At 39.2% G+C, this 19,091-nt stretch overlaps 2 protein-coding genes across 9 annotated transcripts; one reads left to right on the top strand and one right to left on the bottom strand.

Moving 5' to 3' along the window:
- Positions 1-292: 292 nt before the first annotated feature.
- LOC133864393 (uncharacterized) lies at positions 293-2,614 on the bottom strand. Its single transcript, XM_062300719.1, has 3 exons — positions 2,371-2,614; positions 1,858-2,212; positions 293-560 (listed from the first exon to the last, which is right to left on the bottom strand). Exons 1-3 carry the CDS (start codon positions 2,538-2,540, stop codon positions 495-497), a joined length of 591 nt encoding a protein of 196 aa, XP_062156703.1. The 5' UTR covers positions 2,541-2,614; the 3' UTR covers positions 293-494.
- A 162-nt stretch (positions 2,615-2,776) lies between these two features.
- LOC133863480 (pentatricopeptide repeat-containing protein At2g16880) lies at positions 2,777-18,304 on the top strand. 8 transcript variants are annotated; one of them, XM_062299426.1, is made up of 3 exons: positions 2,777-5,283; positions 10,627-10,713; positions 12,779-13,126. In XM_062299426.1, the coding sequence occupies exon 1, from the start codon at positions 2,873-2,875 to the stop codon at positions 5,189-5,191; it is 2,319 nt and encodes a 772-aa protein (XP_062155410.1). In that variant the 5' UTR covers positions 2,777-2,872; the 3' UTR covers positions 5,192-5,283; positions 10,627-10,713; positions 12,779-13,126. The 8 variants fall into 8 exon arrangements, with proteins under 8 accessions (XP_062155410.1, XP_062155408.1, XP_062155407.1 ...); XM_062299424.1 differs by having other exon boundaries at positions 12,375-13,126; XM_062299423.1 differs by having other exon boundaries at positions 11,871-13,126.
- The last annotated feature ends 787 nt before the right edge of the window (positions 18,305-19,091 follow it).

Raw genomic sequence — 19,091 nt, 5'->3', positions numbered from 1 at the left:
ACTCCTACTCCATTTGGCTAAATAGGTGGCTCTCCCCCTCCTGTTTTTATTTTTTATTTTTTAATTTAAAATTTAAAATTTTGATATTTTAATTGCAAATGACAGATCATATGATTGGTGTTCATATGGCATTTGACGGTTTTCGTAAAAAAATTGGACGAAAATTGAGTGTAAGGACCTATTTTTTTATTTTTTATTTTGCTACCAGGAGCTTATTGCAGTTGATTTTGCTATAAAAATGCATGTAAAAATCATGTATTCTAAAAACAGATGTGAATATAACATACGGAGGTAGAAGAAATTTTTTCTTTCATTTGGCTAGAAGGGTTCTAGAACCCATATGAAAAATGAAATCACAGTATATGCACGTATAAATGAGAAAGAAGATGATTACATTTGCGAGCTGAGATATCCAGATTTGTGAGAATTCATATTATCATACACATAATTTGTAGTAAGAGTAGCAGCAGCAGACGTTGAAACAAAAGCAGACACTAGTCATTGATCGAAAAGATCACTCCATTCTTGTGGATGAAGCTGTGTGTCGTGTGATCAACCACCTACAGGAGGAAAAACATGTTACAAAATATATTTTTTTCCTAAGCAATCGAAATATCATTAAAAGTGTAAGGTTCCTCTACATACAAAATATCCCAGAGTTAAAGATACTTGTATGGAAAGATAGTAATATACACATTTGCCATGTCTAACATGCAGAAAGGCCTCTTAAGGTCCCTTTTCAGAAGGCACAGATGAAGGCCTTTGGGATGATGAACTCCCCTTCCCAGCAGAGTGAGATTCAGAGAAGCTTGCTAGAAGAGCTCACAGAAAGAAATGGAATCACTTTTAAGGGGAGACCTCAAATTTTACCAGTGTACAATTACTTCATGTTGAAGCATAAAGGAATATATAACAATGTGAATTTCATCGCGTTACCCAAAAGTTGTACAGAACAGTTGAAAATTTTCTGGGTTGAGAAGCAGAGAAGGTATCATCTGATACTCGAGAAAAAGAAAATGGGGGTAAAACAACTAATAATACATAGAGGCATACAACTTTCCGAAGGTTTTTTATTTATTTTTCTAAGAAATCGAAATATTATTAAATGTGAAAGGCACAACTCAAGTACACAAAATGTATACAAGAGAAACATAAACGGAGTTCATATAGCCAGAACAATCTGTTCAATCAGTTCACAGCATCGCAATAACACATACTTTAGGTAATCCAACCATGTTGAATAGTCAATTCCAGAGCTAGCTGTACACTTTTTTCTATTGATTTCTCTCTCTTTTACAGCTAGATAAGTGAGTTTAATATTCTACTTATCTTCAAAAGAATCCTACTTCTGAATAAATGCTAATAAAGATCTACTCCATTTAATTTAGCGCACACCAACCATTGCTCCAGTACCAACTAGTAATTCACACTATGTAGTGAGCAACCCAACATGAACTAAATAAACCAACACCCACATGAGTACATGCATTTGAGCAACTTCATTCAAAGCAAAGACATAAAAATGAGTACTCGAATCTAATGGACATAACAAAATGCAGACACATACATTCAGACACAAAGGTAAGGTCTACGCATATTTTGCTTTCCAAAGGTACAATATGTTAGAATATTACTTTAAATGATTAAGTCTATAATTTTTTTTTGTCAGTTTAAACTTTTACTACAATATCATAGTAGGGAGGTCGTAAGTTTAAACCCTGACTTCATAATTTATATATTATAAGTGTTAAGTTTCACTTGTTGAAAGGGGAGCGGGGATTCAACACAAATGCATCAAAATGCCATATAAAATCCACAATTAGTTTAGAGAGAGAGAGAGAAATAGAAAAGGCTCACATTGGTGTTGCTCAATTCTAAATTGTAGAAGTCCATGGCATGATTGGCATCAGCCTTGAACAGCGGCCCGGCATGCCATGTCCCTCGATTCAGCTTGAGGAATTTGGAGCCCACAACTCTGAAAACTCGGACATCCTCAACAACAGGAGGCACATAGAAATGCCCACAAGGAGACCGCACAATGTTCCTGCCACTGTCATCCTTAACTTCTCCACTGTCGTCCACAATGGACGGCTTAGCAACCCCAAGATACCACGCATGACCTCCGACCGAACCAAGGCATTGGCTCACACTTGCGTGATGTGTGATTGTAGAGAACTTCAGTGGTCGGTTTTCAAGTTGCATAATGTAAAACCTGTTAAAATAAATATACCATCACAAACTCCTCCTAACAACTTGATTTTAATCTTAATCAAACAATGATTAAGATTTTAATATTTCTACCCTAAAATTATTTTAGGAATCTATAGAATCCTAATCTGTACAATCAATCCACTTCGACCAGTCTTATACCTGGGAATGCCACGGCTGAGGTCTAGTTGAGCATCTTGAGGTCCGAACTCGGCGCCGTCAGGGGAAGCCTCGATGACTTGACCGTACTCCTGGAAGCTCGCCGGAGTCGCTTCGATTGGCTTCAGCTCTACCACCTCTGGCCCCGGCTTTGAGTCTTCTGAGCCACCCATTTCCCCCACCAGTCTGCTAGAGCCAAAGAGCGAGAGAGAGAAATATATAACCGCCAAACGCAACGCAACCAGTTATTCTATGAGTAATGATTAGGTGGTAGTATATTTAGGTGGCAGTAATTATTACTCTTAACGGTCCTGAGTCGAACTCCTGACCTCACCGTTAAACGACGCAATGCAACGCACCGTTTAAGTAATGAGATAAACGAAGTCGTTTTACCTTCCTGCCTAACTGCCATTTTCTTTTCTACTTCTTCTTCTTCTTCTCTGAGAAAGCCTACGTAATCTCTCTGACCGAAATGCCCTAACCCTAAATCACATTGGGAGACGCCATGATCAACCCAATCTCAACGGCAAGCCAACTTCAACTCCTCCAAACCCTTACGAAAATCCTGACCTCCTCGAACACCCCACTCGATTCCTTGACCCCGTACGTTCCACACCTGACCCAACCCATCCTCAACTCTCTCCTCTCCTCCAAAACCATAGCCTCACGCCCCAACACCCTCCTCTCCTTCTTCAGGTTCCTCCAGTCCCACTCTCCTTCCCTCGCTGACTCCCCTCACACCCTCCTCTTCCTCCTCCCCTCCCTCTTCGCGCACAACAAGTTCTCCGACGCCAAGTCCCTCCTCGTCTCCTTCATCGCCTCCGATCGCCAACACCAGCTCCACCGCCTCATCCTCCACCCCGCTCGCACGCTCCCCAGGCTCTCCCGAGCGCTTCTCGACACTTCCATTGGCGCCTATGTTCAGCGGAAGCAACCCCACCTCGCCGCCCAGATTTTCAATAAGATGAAGCGGCTGCGAGTTCGCCCCAATTTGCTCACTTGCAACACTCTCCTCAATGCCCTGGTAAGACACCCGTCTTCGTACTCCATCTCGTTGTGTAAGGACATCTTTCAGGATGCGGTTAAGCTAGGTGTCAATTTGAATACCAATAGTTTTAATATTTTGATATATGGGTACTGTTTGGAGAATAAGTTTAAGGAGGCTTTGGAGTTGGTGTGTAAGATGGGTGAGTTTGGATGTTCGCCGGATAATGTGAGTTATAATACGATATTGTACGCGTTTTGTACAAAGGGGAGGTTGAATGAGGCGAGGGATTTGTTGCTGGATATGAAGAATAGAGGGTTGTTACCGAATCGGAACACTTATAATATATTGGTTTGTGGGTATTGTAAATTGGGATGGTTGAAGGAGGCGGCAAAGGTGATGGAGTTGATGACGCGGGATAACAGGTTGCCGGATGTCTGGACTTATAACATGTTGGTTTGGGGGTTGTGTAAGGAGGGTAGGATTGAAGAAGCTTTGAGGCTGAGAGATGAGATGGAGAATTTGAAGTTGTTGCCGGATGTAGTCACGTATAACACGTTGATTGACGGGTGTTCTGAGTGGCAGGGAAGTTTGGATGCGTCTAAGTTAATTGAGGAAATGGGTGAGAGAGGAGTGAAGCCGAATACAGTTACTCACAATATAATGATTAAGTGGTTTTGTAAGGAAGGGAAAATGGATGAAGCGAGTGATGCTGTTCGGAAGATGGAAGAAAGTGGGGTTTCTCCCGATTGTGTTACCTACAATACTTTGATAGATGGGTATTGTAAAGCAGGGAACATGGGGAAAGCATTTGGAATGATGGATCAGATGGGTAGGAAAGGCTTGAAGATGGATAGTGTTACCCTTAATACCATTCTAAACACACTTTGTGGGGAGAAAAAGCTTGACGAAGCATATGAATTGCTTACTAATGCTAGTAAGCGTGGTTATATTCTTGATGAGGTAAGCTATGGAACTTTGATGATGGGATACATTAAGGATGAAAAGCCAGAAAAGGCCTTCGAGGTTTGGGATGCAATGAAGAAGAAAGGAATCCTTCCCAGTATTGTCACCTATAACACTATAATCAGAGGGCTATGCCTATCTAAAAAAACTGATCAAGCAATAGAGAAGTTGAATGAGCTTTTAGAGAGTGGTTTTGTCCCAAATGAAATTACATACAACACAATCATACAAGGTTTCTGCCGGGAGGGGGACATTGAGAAAGCATTTCAGTTCCACAACAAAATGGTTGAGAATTCATTTAAGCCAAATGTGTTTACATGTAATATTCTTCTCCGTGGGCTTTGTAGAGAGGGTATGCTAGAAAAGGCTCTTAAGCTTTTCAACACATGGATTTCGAAAGCAAAAGCCACTGATGCAGTTACTTACAACACATTGATATCAAGCCTATGCAAAGAAGGGAGATTAGGGGATGCTTTTGATCTTCTCACAGAAATGGAAGAGAGAAAATTAGGGCCTGACCAGTATACGTATAATTCCATTCTTGGTGCGCTTACAGATGCTGGTAGGATTGAGGAAGCAGAGGAGTTCATGTCAAAAATGGCTGAAATTGGAAAACTACCTTATCAGCCCTCACAAATGGGCAAGAGGCAAGATGTTGTAACTCATGAAACTCTGGAGGAATCTGATTCGAGTTCTACTGCTTATTCTGAACAGATCAGTGAGCTGTGTTCTCAAGGGAAATACAAGGATGCAATGCGCATTTATGAAGAATTTACTCAGAAAGGTGTCACTGTAAATAAATCAACCTTTTTTCATTTGATGGATGGGCTGATCAAGAGGAGAAAGAGCATATCAAAGGCTGCTCGACTTTAGTGAGCCCTTCTGCTGCTATGGGCAATATCACATGGTGTCGGTCTCATCAACATGTTTTGCATTACTTTCCACATAGCTGGGGAGGATTTCAGGTATTTTTTTCCACTTAAAACTGAGGGTGGAATGGTAATGCATTGTCATCATCTGATAAATTGTTTTTTGACAAGTAATAATTTAATCTTATTAAAAACGTAAAGCGCCCCTCAATACACAGAAAATATACAAAAAGAATCACTTAGCTAGAAAGAGAAACGAAAAAGAAAATCATCATAACTAATCGACAGAGGGGACACAAAGGCCGCAGTCCAAAGGTACAAAGTATGGAAGCAAGATGATAGAATATCCTCTAAAGACCTCTCCAAGTCCTCAAAGCTCCTATTGTTTCTCTCCCTCCATAGAGTCCAAAATAGGCAAGTGGGCACCGTTTTCCACACTGTAGCACTCCTCAGCCTTCCAGAGGGCCATCAACACGCAAACAAGTTAATAACCCGTCTAGGCATAACCCATAACATCCCAAAACAGCTAAAGAGAGCACTTCACAAAGCAGAAGCCACATCACAATGAAGAAGAAGATGGTCGACAGACTCCCCATCTCTCCACAAATTGTTGCATAGCTTATTCCATTTTTTCCCTAAAGTTGGGTCTGTCGCTTTTCCCCCCTTTCCAAATATTGCTTAAGGTGCTTTATTGTACCTGTTGTGATCAGTAATTTGTAGATTTTTGTGCACTCTTTTCTTCTTCTTGATTTGATAGATGTTTTTCTTGTATATACTTCTTATGTACTTGATTGTGCCCCTTGTGCTTTTAATGAATTATTTTACTTATTAAAAAAAATGTATGCATACATATAATATACACTTCAATTGTGCGATAAGAACTTCCATTGCGACGTGGCTTCTGCTTTGTGGAGTACTCTCTTCAGCCGTTTCAGGATATCTTAGGTTATGTCCAGACGGGTTATCGACTTGCTTGCTTGTTGGTGGTCCTCTGGAAGGCCAAGGAGCGCTGTGGTTTGAAAAATTGCACCTATTTGCCTATTTTGGTGCTTATAGAGGGAACGAAACAATAGGAGCTTTGAGGATCTGGAAAGTACCTTGGAATTTGCTCATGTTTAGCCGAACTCTTCTGAAGAAAAGGTTATGACATATGCTTATCAGAGAGAGACCATTTGGAGACGGGTAGTGGACCTTAAGTATTTTTTGAGAGGTGTTGTGAAACTTAAATATGGTAGACAGTGGGGTGGGTGGTGTTCTAATGGAGTCAATGTGTTGTATGGGGCGGTGTTCTAGAAATTCATTAGGAGGGGTTGGGAGGAGTTTTCTAGTTTTACTAGATTTGAAGTGGGGGACGACTTCAAGGTTAGTTTTTGGCATGATGTATGGTGGGGGGTACTGCCCCCTAAGGGAGCGTATTCGGAGTTGTGTAGCATTGCCTACCTTAGGGATGCTTCCGTGGCAGATCATCTTTAGTTTTCCAATGACTTTCCTTAATGGAATGTTAATTTTGTTAGAGCAACACATGATTGGGAGTTGGAATTCTTTATTTCGTTCTTCGATCAGCTGTACTCCATCAAATGGAGACGGGATGGTATAGACAAGCTTTATTGGATTCCCTCCAAGAGAGGGTAATTTGAGGTTAGCTCGTTCTATAATGTCTTAATCCCCCATGATAGCACCCTTGTCTCGTGGTGTATTTGGTGGAGTAAGATTCCTTTGAGAGTAGCTTTCTTCACTTGGTCGGCTACTTTAGGTAAGATCCTCATTTTGGATAACTTCAAGAAGCGTCATATCGTTGTGGTTGATTAGTGTTGTTTGTGTAAGAAGATTGGAGAAATCGTTAACCATCTTTTACTACACTATGAATTAGTTAGTGAATTATGGAACTCTATCTTCGGCTTGTTGGCTTAGCATGGGCCATGCCTTGTTGAGTAAGAGATCTCTTCGCTTGTTGGAGAGGGAAATTCGATAGCCCTCAAAGTGAATCTGGAAGATGATTCTGTTATGCTTGATGTGATGTATTTGGAGAAAAAGAAATGACCAAAACTTTGAAGACAGAGAGGATGGTGGCGGAGTTTAAGGCCTTTTTTAATTCTCATTTTCAATTGGATGGCTGCCTATGATCGTTTCCATATTTCTAGTTTCCATGACTTTTTTTATTTATTTTATTTAGGCATTTTTCTTATATATGTCATGTGTACTTGGTGCGCCCTTTGGTTTTAATGAAATGAGTAAGTTATACATTATCACATCTGTGCCGGTAAAGAAGTAAAATTTTAATTTTGTAAACCTGGAAAGTCTTAGGGTTATTGCTTGAAAGTTCCTGTAATATGGAAGAGAGGTTATACAAAAAACATTTTCTCCATTCTCCCTCCTCATCTCTCCCACTCTCTTTTTCCGACCCTTGCTTGCGGTTGTGCGTGTAGGCATGTCCCGCTAGAGCTTGGTTCAGTTTCGTTTTTGGTGGGTGCGACAGACTGGTTTCTCTGATTTCTCCTTCTTCAAGCTCGATTGGTGCTGGTTTTTGGCCGGTGGTGCTGAGGGGCTGTTTCGTCGGTATCCTTGGTGTTTCTTCTTGTAACTCTTCAAACTAAGTAGACATGGAGCATTGCTTCTCTGTGGAAGCTAAAGGTTTCTCCTTTTCGGTGAAAGCAGAAGTGTTTGAACTTTGCTTGGAGGAGAGGAGGAAGGGGTTTTGTGGGTTCATTTTTTTGGGTCTCCAAGGTTCAGCGTGGTTGATGGCCACTGTTGAGGAGGGCATTGAAGGCTCCAGCAAAGGACTTCATCAAGTATTTTTGGGAGGATGTGAAAACCTTGATGGTCTGAAGGGGTGGTATCAAGGCCGACCACTACCTAGAGGTGGTAGCCTACGCTGAGGGTGGTTGAAAAGGGCCTATTTGGCTCCTTGAAGGCCGTGCAAGTTGGGGTTGGTCTCGGGTTATGGGTGAGTTGCGGCAGATGCCGGCTTTCCTTGAAGCTAAGGAGTGGCCGCTACTTTCTGAGGTGTCTTTCTCGGAGGGGAAACAAAAGGGGGGTATTTTATCTGGTCGATCTTACACGGCAGTGCTACGCTCAGTGGACAGAGATGATGAGAAGACTGTAGGGTTGAAGCCGTTGTCCGTGACTCCTCTCGATATGCTTCCTTCGGTGTTGGCGAATGGCGGTGAGGATGTGCAAATGGCGGTGAACTGCTACGAGTTTGATTCAAGGGTCTCTAGGTCGTCGGCGGTTCTTTCCAGCGTTGTAGCGAGGAAGACAAAAGAGACGAAGGGCAATTTCGTCTTTTATTGGTTGAAGATGTTTCTAGGGCTTTCTCGCTTAGTGAAGGTTCAGGTCAGAGGATACCTGGGTCGGTTAGTTGGGTTGTGTTTTAAGCCCAATGGTTTCAGGCCTAAGGTTTCAAGCCTAAGACTGGGCTTATCCACCTCAAACCGGTTTGCAAGTTTTCGGGTCTCAGGTCTTCTCTTCATCCCATAGTCATTGGGCGAGGCCCTTCGGTTCTGGCAGGAACTCGTAGAGCTTCTGATGAGATCTCTTCGCTGGAGATCTTGACAAAGGAAGGTTTTGGGTCTGACTCAGTGGTAGGCTCGATGCTTTGGTTGCCAAAGGTTGGGTCTGAGATGTTCTCGAAGGATTACTGATTGGGTAACGAGGTTTTGGCTTCCACTACTCGAGATGGGCTTGTCCCTGTGAGCTCTAGTCCTTCTCTTTCGGCATCTCTGCTTGCGCAAGATTCTGCTTCGGCGTCTTTGGAAGCGTCTCTCAAGCCTGAGGGGTCTTCTCTGGCTCTGGTTCACCTCTTCTCCCGTGGTTCCTCCTCAAGGGCTGCTAAGGTGGGAGAGAGGCTACGTCTTTCTTGACCAATGGCATCGATCTCTAAGCCGTTTCAGAATTATTATAGGAATGTTAAGGAAGGTCGAGCTGTGAAAATGGATGAGCGATTATTTACCGATTCTGTGGCGGTGATGAGGTTAGATTTTGTTGGTGGGTTTCTTTCTTTTTGTGGGCTGCTTCGCCTGCTTCTGTGTATTCTTCCTGTGTACTTAGGGGCGCCTTACGCTTTTTCAATAAAATTTTTATTACTTTTTTTTTTTTAAAAAAAGGGTTATACAGGGATGGCTAATATAAAAAAGGCAAGTTAATAAATCAGCAAGTATAATTTGTTTCAAGTTGTAGGCACTGCAAAGAGCAAGGCTCAGAAAAGCCAAAATGAAATATTTTAAACCTTATAAAAAGAAAACTTATTCTTGAACCGCTTTCACACTCATGTCACATTGGGGTACTGCAGAAGAAAAAACTGCAAAATCTAAATTGATGTATCAAATAATTTATATGTTGATACATATAAGATAGTAATTCTTTTGTCGGTGTCAGCTTGCTTAGTTGATAAAGTCTTGTAATCGTATGAGAAAGGGCCAAAGGGGATCAAATCCCAGTGATGTCAGGGATTCAGGTTGAGGCACACACTAAGCATGGTAATTTTCTCATATAAAAAATTAATTGAATTATTACTCAACCTAATAGAATTGTCCATTTTTTGTTTTGATTTAATAGGAAAAAAATGAAAGAGTTTGTCATTTTTCGTTTTTGTTTTGTTTTAATTGTGGATAGAACATAACGACAAGTTAAGTAAAGGTTCTTTGTCATGTACAAATATCCAAATTTTGACGCCTAAGAGCACTGGCAGCAAAATCCTTTAGTTTTTTCTTAATTTAGAGAACCAAACTACTTTTTGCTTCCCTATTCAAATGAGTTCTACAATAGCTTCTCTTATCATTTTCCTATTCCATTTAAATATTTTTTTTCTAATAAATGCTATAGGAAAAAAAAAAGTCATTTAAATATTCTTTCAAATAAATGCCAGATGAAAGAGGGGAGAGAGAAAACCTTTTTATATTAAAATAATGTTGAGGAAATCAAAAGTGTTACCCTAGCTACCGTAGACTAGGGTAGCACTTTTGATTCCCTTGGTTTAGGGAACACCAATGGAGTCTGTTGTAGGGTTTTTTTTAGAAGTTTTTCTTACATTTAGGGAAGGAAAGAGAATTTAAGAAAGCTGCTATTAGTGCTCTAATACCTCATAAATAGTTCGAACAATATAGGAACAATAGTCAATTTTAGCTTTGGTTGGTTTGTAGAGGAACGCTACCCTCTCTGATCTGATGACATGCGCATGGTTTAAGAGAAAGGAGGGCTACTTCCATTGTGTAGCCTAGCCATTGGACCCACCAAAAACAAAACAAAAAAAAAGACACTCATGCTTCTTGGATGAACTCCAATTATATGTTGCTGCATCCACTAAATCTAGAAGAATATGGAGAATGCAAGTAGTATTCAATACATTTTGTAAAAGTATTTATTTTCAGATTTTGCTTGTATTAAGAAGTATAATATATGTATTGGACCTATCAATGACCTAGAGAAGATGATGGGTTGCAGGAAATGATTTCCATATTGTTTGACTAATGATTGGAAGGCAATGGGACTGCAAGAAGAGTTGTTGCAGTTATATGATGATGATACTAAGTGAGTTATTTCTCCTTTTATTCTTTTTTTTTTTTTTTTTTGATAAGTAAAGTATATTCAAAAGGCGCAAAGGGGCGCAACTCATAGTACACAGGACGTATACAAGAAGCCCCTAATTCAAAGAAAAAAGAGAGTACCTATCTATAAATTCAAAAAAAGAACACTCATGCATAAGCTGAAATTTTTCTCTCCACATAAACATCGTTTGTAGCATCATTCTCTTCAAGTTCATCAAATCAATCTCACTCTTCAAAACAACGTGCGTTTCGTTCCCTCCAAACACACCACATCAAACACAATGGCGCCATGCGCCAAATCGGTATCAGAGTCTGATTACCCTTTTGCCCCCTCCAACTCCCCAACATATCTTTCATCGACCGCGGCATTACCCACTCTACCCCAAACATTTGCAGAATCGTCCTCCACAATTCTGTAGCCACCATACAATGCAAAAACAAATGGTCAATGGACTCTCCAGAACTCTTACACATAAAGCACCACTCCATCACAATAATGTTTCTCTTTCGTAAATTATCCAAGGTTAATATTTTCCCTAACGTTGCCGTCCAGACAAAGAAAGCCACTCTCGGGGGGACCTTAACTTGCCAAATACTTTTCCACGGAAAGGAAGACTGAATAGGACTAGATAAAACCTTATAGTAAGACTTTACCTCAAAAGATTTCTTTCGCGCAGGATTCCAACACATCTTATCCTCTCCCTCATTTCTAATTTTAAGAGTGGACAACATCTCAAAAAATCTACTAACCGCTTCGACCTCCCAATCATGAACTGGGCGAGAAAACAGAATATTCCATAGAATTGTGCCATTTTGTCTTTGCATATTCTCCTCCACCCAAGCATCCTTGCCTCTAGCAATGAGAAACAATTCTGGACAAAGAGTCTTCAAAGAAATCTCCCCACACCACAAATCATGCAAAAACCGAACTTTCGAACCATTCCCTATCTCATATCTTACATGAGCTGCAAAAGCATCCTATCCCCTCCTAATACTCTTCCAAACACCAAACCCATAAGAACCCCCAACCTCCTTAGAGCACCAACCACCCCGCCTAATTTCTCCTTTTATTCTTTATTAAAAGAATTACTTTATGTAGTTAGTTTTCTTCTCTAAGCCACTGATAAATTTCAAATTCAGGGGGAGTACTATTGGGCTCATGTATTTCATAGCCAATAGAAAATGGAAGCCTCGTTTACACCCTATTCCCTCCATGGATTCCTTTTCATGTATTGAGAGGTCTTTGATAGGTAAGAACTGTTATTTAGTTAAAGGGAATCCACTGGTATCTGGATGGGATGATCCTTACAGTTGGGCTGCAGGGAAGTGCTTGCTTATAGTTGGGACGTGGGTAGGCAATGTGAGATTCAGGGAAGGCGTTAAGAGTTAGATAATGATATGAAGATTTCATGGTGATCTCTTTTCTTCTTTTATCAGTTTCTAGAGTAATCTATGCATTTTCCTTGGAAAGTTCTAAGGTGTTTAGTTTCAGTTTCATAGCTTTGTGCTGGTCAATTTTTGGGCATTAGGATTCTTGGCCTATATGTAATCATTGCTGGCTGTGAGTGGAAAGGTAAATACAAAATGGTATAAGAGGATTTAGAGATGTATTAGTGTAGAGTTGACAGGTTATATATGTTTCAGGTTCACTAAACAAAAGGCTATAGCTCAAAATGAAAAGAAGCTGATTGGATGCTCGGACAAGGATTCTCTCCATTTCACTTAAAATGTAGATGAACCATTTTATGGCAAGAATTTAATGTTATTGCATTTAACGATGTAACATTAAGATTTTTTGAATGGTTTGTCAACAAATTTATCACGCAACATCATCTACACCGTAGATAAATATTAAATCCTGACCATAAAATGGTTCAAAAATGAAGAGAATCCTATTCCTGTTCAAGATGAGACATGTCATGCAATATTGTTTGCTTGGTGAGATGGCAAATGATGATGACTGTCTAGCCAAGAATGGGGCTAGTTCCAAAAATGGGAACCTTTGTTGCTAGATATTGACAAATGAGAAGCTTCTGCATAATGTTCAGGTTACTATTCTTGGCACAAGGTACAGGAGATTTCAATAATAATGTAAGAGAAGAACCATCTCTGCGGGAAGAATTCCAAAGGTTAAATTAATTGGGCTGGGCTTGAATTGACATAGCATGAGTAAATAAGAGAAACAAGTCATTAATAGTTGGACCATTGGAGTTGTAATCAAGTATTAATGCATTTCGATGCTCCTGTACATTGGTCTTCTAGTTTTTCTTCTTTTTCTTTGGCTATCTTATGAATTTCATATGTTCAATATTTTTAAGGAACTCATAGATATGCAAACAAGGATGTGGGTTCTATATGTGATATATGTGCATGAAAAATGCTAGACTTAACAATTATTTTACAACTTGTTAACACTTGTCAAAATGTGTTGGAGGTGTTAATTTTTTTTTAGTGGCTGATGTGGCTCTAATCATATTGTAAAAGAGTTATTACGATGAGTTTTACATTTGATTTGATTTATTTATTTATTTTTGGTGAAAACCTCAATAAATTATAATCTATTTCATTGTTTGTCCCTGTATGAAATTTGATATTAACCAATTTATTTTGGCCTTTGAGGTAGTCGTGTTATTTTTGGTACATAATGTCCTTAGAATAAAATAGAATAAAAAAATTTGCTTGCTATATATATATATATATATATATATTATGTACATGATTCTGACATGGTTTGCGGTAAGGTTTGAGAGGGAAAAAATTATTGGGATACTACAACTTTTATTATAACTTCTTATAGATTAACGTGACAATCCACGTGACACTATGATAATAACTAACTAACGTGACACTTATCACAAATTGATGTGGTAAGTATCACGTGAACTATCACTTCAATTTGTAAATAATTTGTAATAAAAATGGCAGTACTCCTAATAATCCTCTTGGAGGTAGAGGTGTAAGGTTGACAACTTTTAACACAATCTGTGAATCTAATATGAATTCAACACAAAATTAGCAGATTATGGTTGATAGGTCTAACCCGTTTCATTAAATTAATCGAGTTAGAGTTGACATATATAATTTTATATACATGTTTTAACATGGCCTAAATTAATAGCCATACACAAATTGTCACCCATCAAGGTGACCACGCATACAATCATCACCAAATTCATTTGTTGATCATTTGGAAGTTTAAATTTGTGGGAAAAAAGAAAGAACTTTGGGTGGTAATTTTTTTTTTTTTTTTTTTTTTTTTTTTCTAAAGTTGGATAGTTGGTTTTGACTTTTGCATATTGTTGCTAATGGTTACTGATTTGAATATATTACACCTGGCTGACTTTATGCATGGGAGGCACTTTTGCTGGGGGGGAAAAAGATTTTATTGTCTTCCTTAAAAATGAAAAAGATGGGTGGGCACCCCTTTAAGGTGAAGTCGTAAGACTCAATCGACGGGGTAACGTTCATTTTGGGCAAACAGAAAAGTATTGTTGTATCTCATTCTTTTGCGCCTAAAAGCTAGAAAAGGGGAAGGGGGTGATGCAATTGGCTTGGGCCCTAGATTATGCTATTCTTTTCTTGATTATAAATTAGTTTATTATATAACATTCAACGTGCAAATTTGCTAATTTTTATTTTATTTTATTTATTTTTTCTAATTGATTAAGGAAAAAGGTTACAAGGGAGGGGAGGATCTTTTTCACTCCTGATTCAAAAGGAAGAAGAAGTGGACGATCATATAAACAAAAAAAATGTGGTGTCCCCAACAATAGACTCAAAACAAACCAAAACAGTGCTAAAATAATTACAAAGGGTAGAAAATGAGTCAAACAAATGACTTGGTCCTCTCAAGGGGCTGCACAAGGCGGTTACAGAAGCTAAAGAAGTACAAATTAGACAAGTCTATATGTACCCTCACTTGGGAACAACAACAACCACCCGAAGGAGGCTAAAGTAATAAAAGCATTGTTAAAATCCGAATCTGGAACTGCAGAAAAGAGAGGCACTAACACAAATTAAAATACAAGAATTTCTCATAAAAATAGACAATAACTCAAATAACATAAAAGCAGCAAAAGAAACCCCCAAAACACTGCAACAATAGGGGCTGGTAGGGCAGAGAGCTTCAGTGCGTGGATGTCTGAAGAAGTTGCAATTGGTGGCAGAAAAAAGTTGGATTGTCGGAGAGAGTGATGGAGTTGGCACATAGGATGTTAGGACCAACAGAGGAATGTAGATTTAACTTTGAAGACACCAAATCCAAGAGCTTCGAAATCGATCACCAACACAATGGAGAAACCAAGACCCTGAGGTTTTGTAGTAGGGTACGATAAGTCGTACGAAATGACAAATAAAACCTCATGAGAGGTGAGAAGGGCCAGAGAAACCTCTAGGCTAAAACCAACAAAAGCAACAATATTCATAGAGAAAGGAGGAGGAAAAGAGGAGGGAAGAGATGAGGTCCTTCCCTCCCCTTGAGCAGCTAAAACGAAGACAAGAAAATATGTATGGAGAGAGAACAGAGGATAGTTAGCTAGCTGCTATAGCTATATTAGTGTACTCTAATTAGAGATCTTAAAGATCTATGTGGAAACTACAAACTCACCTTCCAAATTTGCTAATGTTTGAGTATCTTTATGAACCACTCACTCTATATGAGCTATTCATCTCTTCCCAATAAGAAATCAAGGTGTTACAAAGATGTTCATTACTCACCCAAAGAAGAAAAAAGAAAAATTGTAACGATCCACCCCCAATGACACAATATTGTCCGCTTTTGGCTCTCCAAACAGAATTTCCCAGGAGGTCACCCATCCTGGGATTGCTCTCGCAGCAGAACGCTTAACTGCGGAGTTCTGATCGGTTCATGGCCATCACGGCTTTAAAACGCGTTGTGTCATATAGGGTGCATTTATACATATAAGCACATCCTCATTCCCAGGCGATGTGGGACGTCACAATCACCCCCCCCTTGGGACCCAGCGTCCTCGCTGGCGACTCTCATGGGATCACCCCATTCTTGGCATCCCAGCGAGTGCCCGTCGGCAACCCTCTTAGGCTTGTGCACGCTCCCACCATTTCAGGCTAGGCAATGGCTCAGATACCATTTGTAACGATCCACCCCCAATGACACAATATTGTCCGCTTTTGGCTCCCCAAACAGAACTTCCCAGGAAGTCACCCATCCTGGGATTGCTCTCGCAGCAGCACGCTTAACTGCGGAGTTCTGATCTGGTTCATGGCCATCACGGCTTTAAAACGCGTTGTGTCATATAGGGTGCATTTATACATATAAGCACATCCTCATTCCCAGGCAATGTGAGACGTCACAAAAATAGTAAAGATGAGTGATGTTTTTCTCGGTCATAGCCTGTATAATTCTTAAAGGGGTTGTTTTACACTTTACAAGACTTGTGTGAGAAACTCAACAAATCTTCATGCCTTCGATGAATATTGTTCTAACCCGTGTACTGCTAAAGACTTTAAAGCACAATCAATGATCATGACCAATAAAGAGCGTAAGCGTTGGATTAACATAGAAAGTGATATTCAATGACTCATGTTGTGCAGTAGCTCTAATTTGGACCGCTTGTTTCAAATGAATTGTTCAGATTCTAACATATCATTAAAAACTTCAAACTTTTTTCTCTTTTCAGTAGCCGCCACCACTCTTACCAGCCTCACCGTTGCAATCATTGTCGCATCGTCACTACCAGATTCCCCCACCATCGCCACTCTCCTAAAACTCCTCTCTACCGCCTTATCCTACACTGTATCTCTCAACTACCATTAATGGCACCATAACCCTCACCATTAAGATCTATGTGCCATTCACTGCGCACCAGTCCAACCTGCCATCACACTCTGTGACACCAACCTAAGGAGCTCCTCTCCTTCTTCCACAACATTGCAACGATGTGGCGCATGGAGATAGCCAAGGACTCGCTCTACAAAGCTAAGCTAATCCACAGGTTTTGTCACCTCTATAACAACCAAGAAGTCATGATCGCGGGCATGGAGACCACGGTTAGAATGAAAGATAGAATTGCCACTGCTTATTGTGACCACCACATGTTCCTCAGTCGCGATGAAACGCTTCTCTAGGTATTTGTTAATAACAAAGGGAGGCTTTATGCACTTCTACAAAAAGGAGTAGTTTGGCCATTTCAAAGCAACCAATCAAAAGGGCAGTTGACAACCTCCAGTAATGGTGATGAAGCCACCCGGGTGAAAAGTCCGCAATTCAACGCCCCAATTCTGAGTGGTCATGGGTTTGGGCCGGGGATTAGCGTGGGGATGTTCATAGACCTTTGCACATGGAACGCTACCACTGTGTGTGTGGGTCAGTTGACCTGTGATATCGTCCACAAATAGGTATCCTGAGATACCCTGATAAAAAAAAAAGAAAAAAAGAAAAGAAAGAAGATACGGTTCGTTTAAAATGAATGACCCATATTAGAGTTACTATTGCACATCATGCAATTGCCTCAATCCATTAGGGTTACTCCCCCCTCCCCCAAGTTCTATGCTTTGGGTTGTACGTTTTGTCCTTGAAAGAATACAATGGTAGGAAACTTTGAGTTTGCTTTTTTGTGATGAACTAGGAGACAATCGAGTAGGGAGACCAGCCTCCTCGTTTTAGTTACCAACATCACCCACTTAAAACTTTTTCCTAGAAAGATTTCCATTGTTTTAACTATATATCCCTGTCTCCAATATGCTCTACCATTATTACAGACCTTTTCTTTTCCTTTTTATTCATAATGATGATGTAACACCCTTTTTTTTTTTTTTTTTTTCTTTTCTTTTTCTTTTTCTTTTTTAATTATATATATATAAATCGTAATGATAAGGTAACTTCCTAGTGCATGGACCTTCTGAGCAATTTAAGATTTATTGAAGACCAAAATTTATTCTAATGACAATAATGTTCCTTAATTCTAAATTTCTCTCTCTTCATTTTAGGTAGGTCATGTCGAGTAATTCTAGAAGTTATTATTTTGTCACTTTTATATCACTTAAAAAATGATGTAACTTTTAAAATCACCACTTTATAAAAATTCAATAATGAATAATTACAAGTTCAATGGTGATTTTAAAAGTCACATCACTTTTGAAATGACACAAGAGTGACAAAAGAATGACTTCTAGCATTACTTAAACCATGTCACATTAGCAGCAAGAAGATCCAATTTATTTGGTCCTCCAGCTCAAACTAGATTGCCTTTATTGGTAAGGCAAAGTGTCATGGGGGGTATGTATTGTTCTTTTTATTAAAGAGTAATGATATTCTTGATATTAACTTTTTACAGTTATTTTATACTGATGAATATAACGTGTTTTAAGTGACTTCTTATATTAGTCACTTTAAAAAATAAAAAAAAAAATAAATAATAAATAAATAAATAAATAAATTTACTTAAAATATTCCAACATTCACTTTATCAATTTTCAACACGTTCACTCTTTATCAATTTTCAACCAAAAGGGTGTTTGAATAAGAGTTTTCCTTGGTTTTCTGCAGCCCACGAGGACCTAAATCTCTAGCAGTATGAAACCATGAAGGGGATAATGGCTTTCCAAAAGGATCCTTTGAGTTGGGGTAGGAGAAGTGGCATCCAACCTTACATTTGATTGACATACATACCAAGCGACTTGAAAAAAAACAAAAAGGGCATTGTATGAAGCAGACATCTACACAATAATAGAATTCGTAAATAGGAAGTAAATTTAACCAAAATTATAAATTCTGTGCGCACGGAATACTTAAATTAACGCGTCTTCAATTACTAATGTGTCTGTTACGATCTGTGTGTTTTACATATGTTAAGCCTAATCTTAACCACGTGTATATAATCTCTCGGGTACCCTCCCATTGCAAGCTAATTTTTAAAGGTAAGTTTTACTCAAAATTTGTATCAGTGTCACTCCCGACTTGCTGTCTTATGTGGCATGGAATGCAAGCCTTAGTCTTTCTAGAATAATTTCTGCAAATTAAAATAGTTTTGTTAGTTGATTAATTTTATCAAATCCATATTTGCAGGAGTCATTGGAAGTATCCCCATTAACAGTTGCCTCCCATTTACATCTCCCTTTTTATTAAAAAAGGAAAAAAAAAGTCACCTTTGAAATTAGAGTAGAAAAGAAGAAAGAAACCGCGTGGGAAACCTCAAAAAAAAAAAAAAAAAAAAAAAAAATCCAACTAAGCAATGACGCGTGGACCGTGGTTGTGGAGGCCAGTCTGCAAAGTGCCACGTGGTCATAGCGATCCGATGGATGGTGTGCAAATCACTTTGGGTGTGCAATCTTGTTCAACTTTATTGATTAATGGAAGAATGTCCAAAACAAAATATGGACTTG

Source organism: Alnus glutinosa, chromosome 3, assembly GCF_958979055.1.
Source record: "Alnus glutinosa chromosome 3, dhAlnGlut1.1, whole genome shotgun sequence".
NCBI lineage: Eukaryota > Viridiplantae > Streptophyta > Magnoliopsida > Fagales > Betulaceae > Alnus > Alnus glutinosa.
Note: the sequence above shows the minus strand (reverse complement) of the source record. Positions and strands in the feature narration are given on the sequence as shown.

Excerpts from the sequence above, each read along its gene's own strand:
- LOC133864393 (XM_062300719.1), bottom strand. The coding sequence starts at position 2,540 with ATGGGTGGCTCAGAAGACTCAAAGCCGGGGCCAGAGGTGGTAGAGCTG. Across the intron at positions 2,213-2,370 it reads CTCAGCCGTGGCATTCCCAG|GTTTTACATTATGCAACTTG; the intron begins GTATAAGACTGG and ends TTATTTTAACAG. Across the intron at positions 561-1,857 it reads TAGAATTGAGCAACACCAAT|GTGGTTGATCACACGACACA; the intron begins GTGAGCCTTTTC and ends TTCCTCCTGTAG.
- LOC133863480 (XM_062299430.1), top strand. The coding sequence starts at position 2,873 with ATGATCAACCCAATCTCAACGGCAAGCCAACTTCAACTCCTCCAAACC.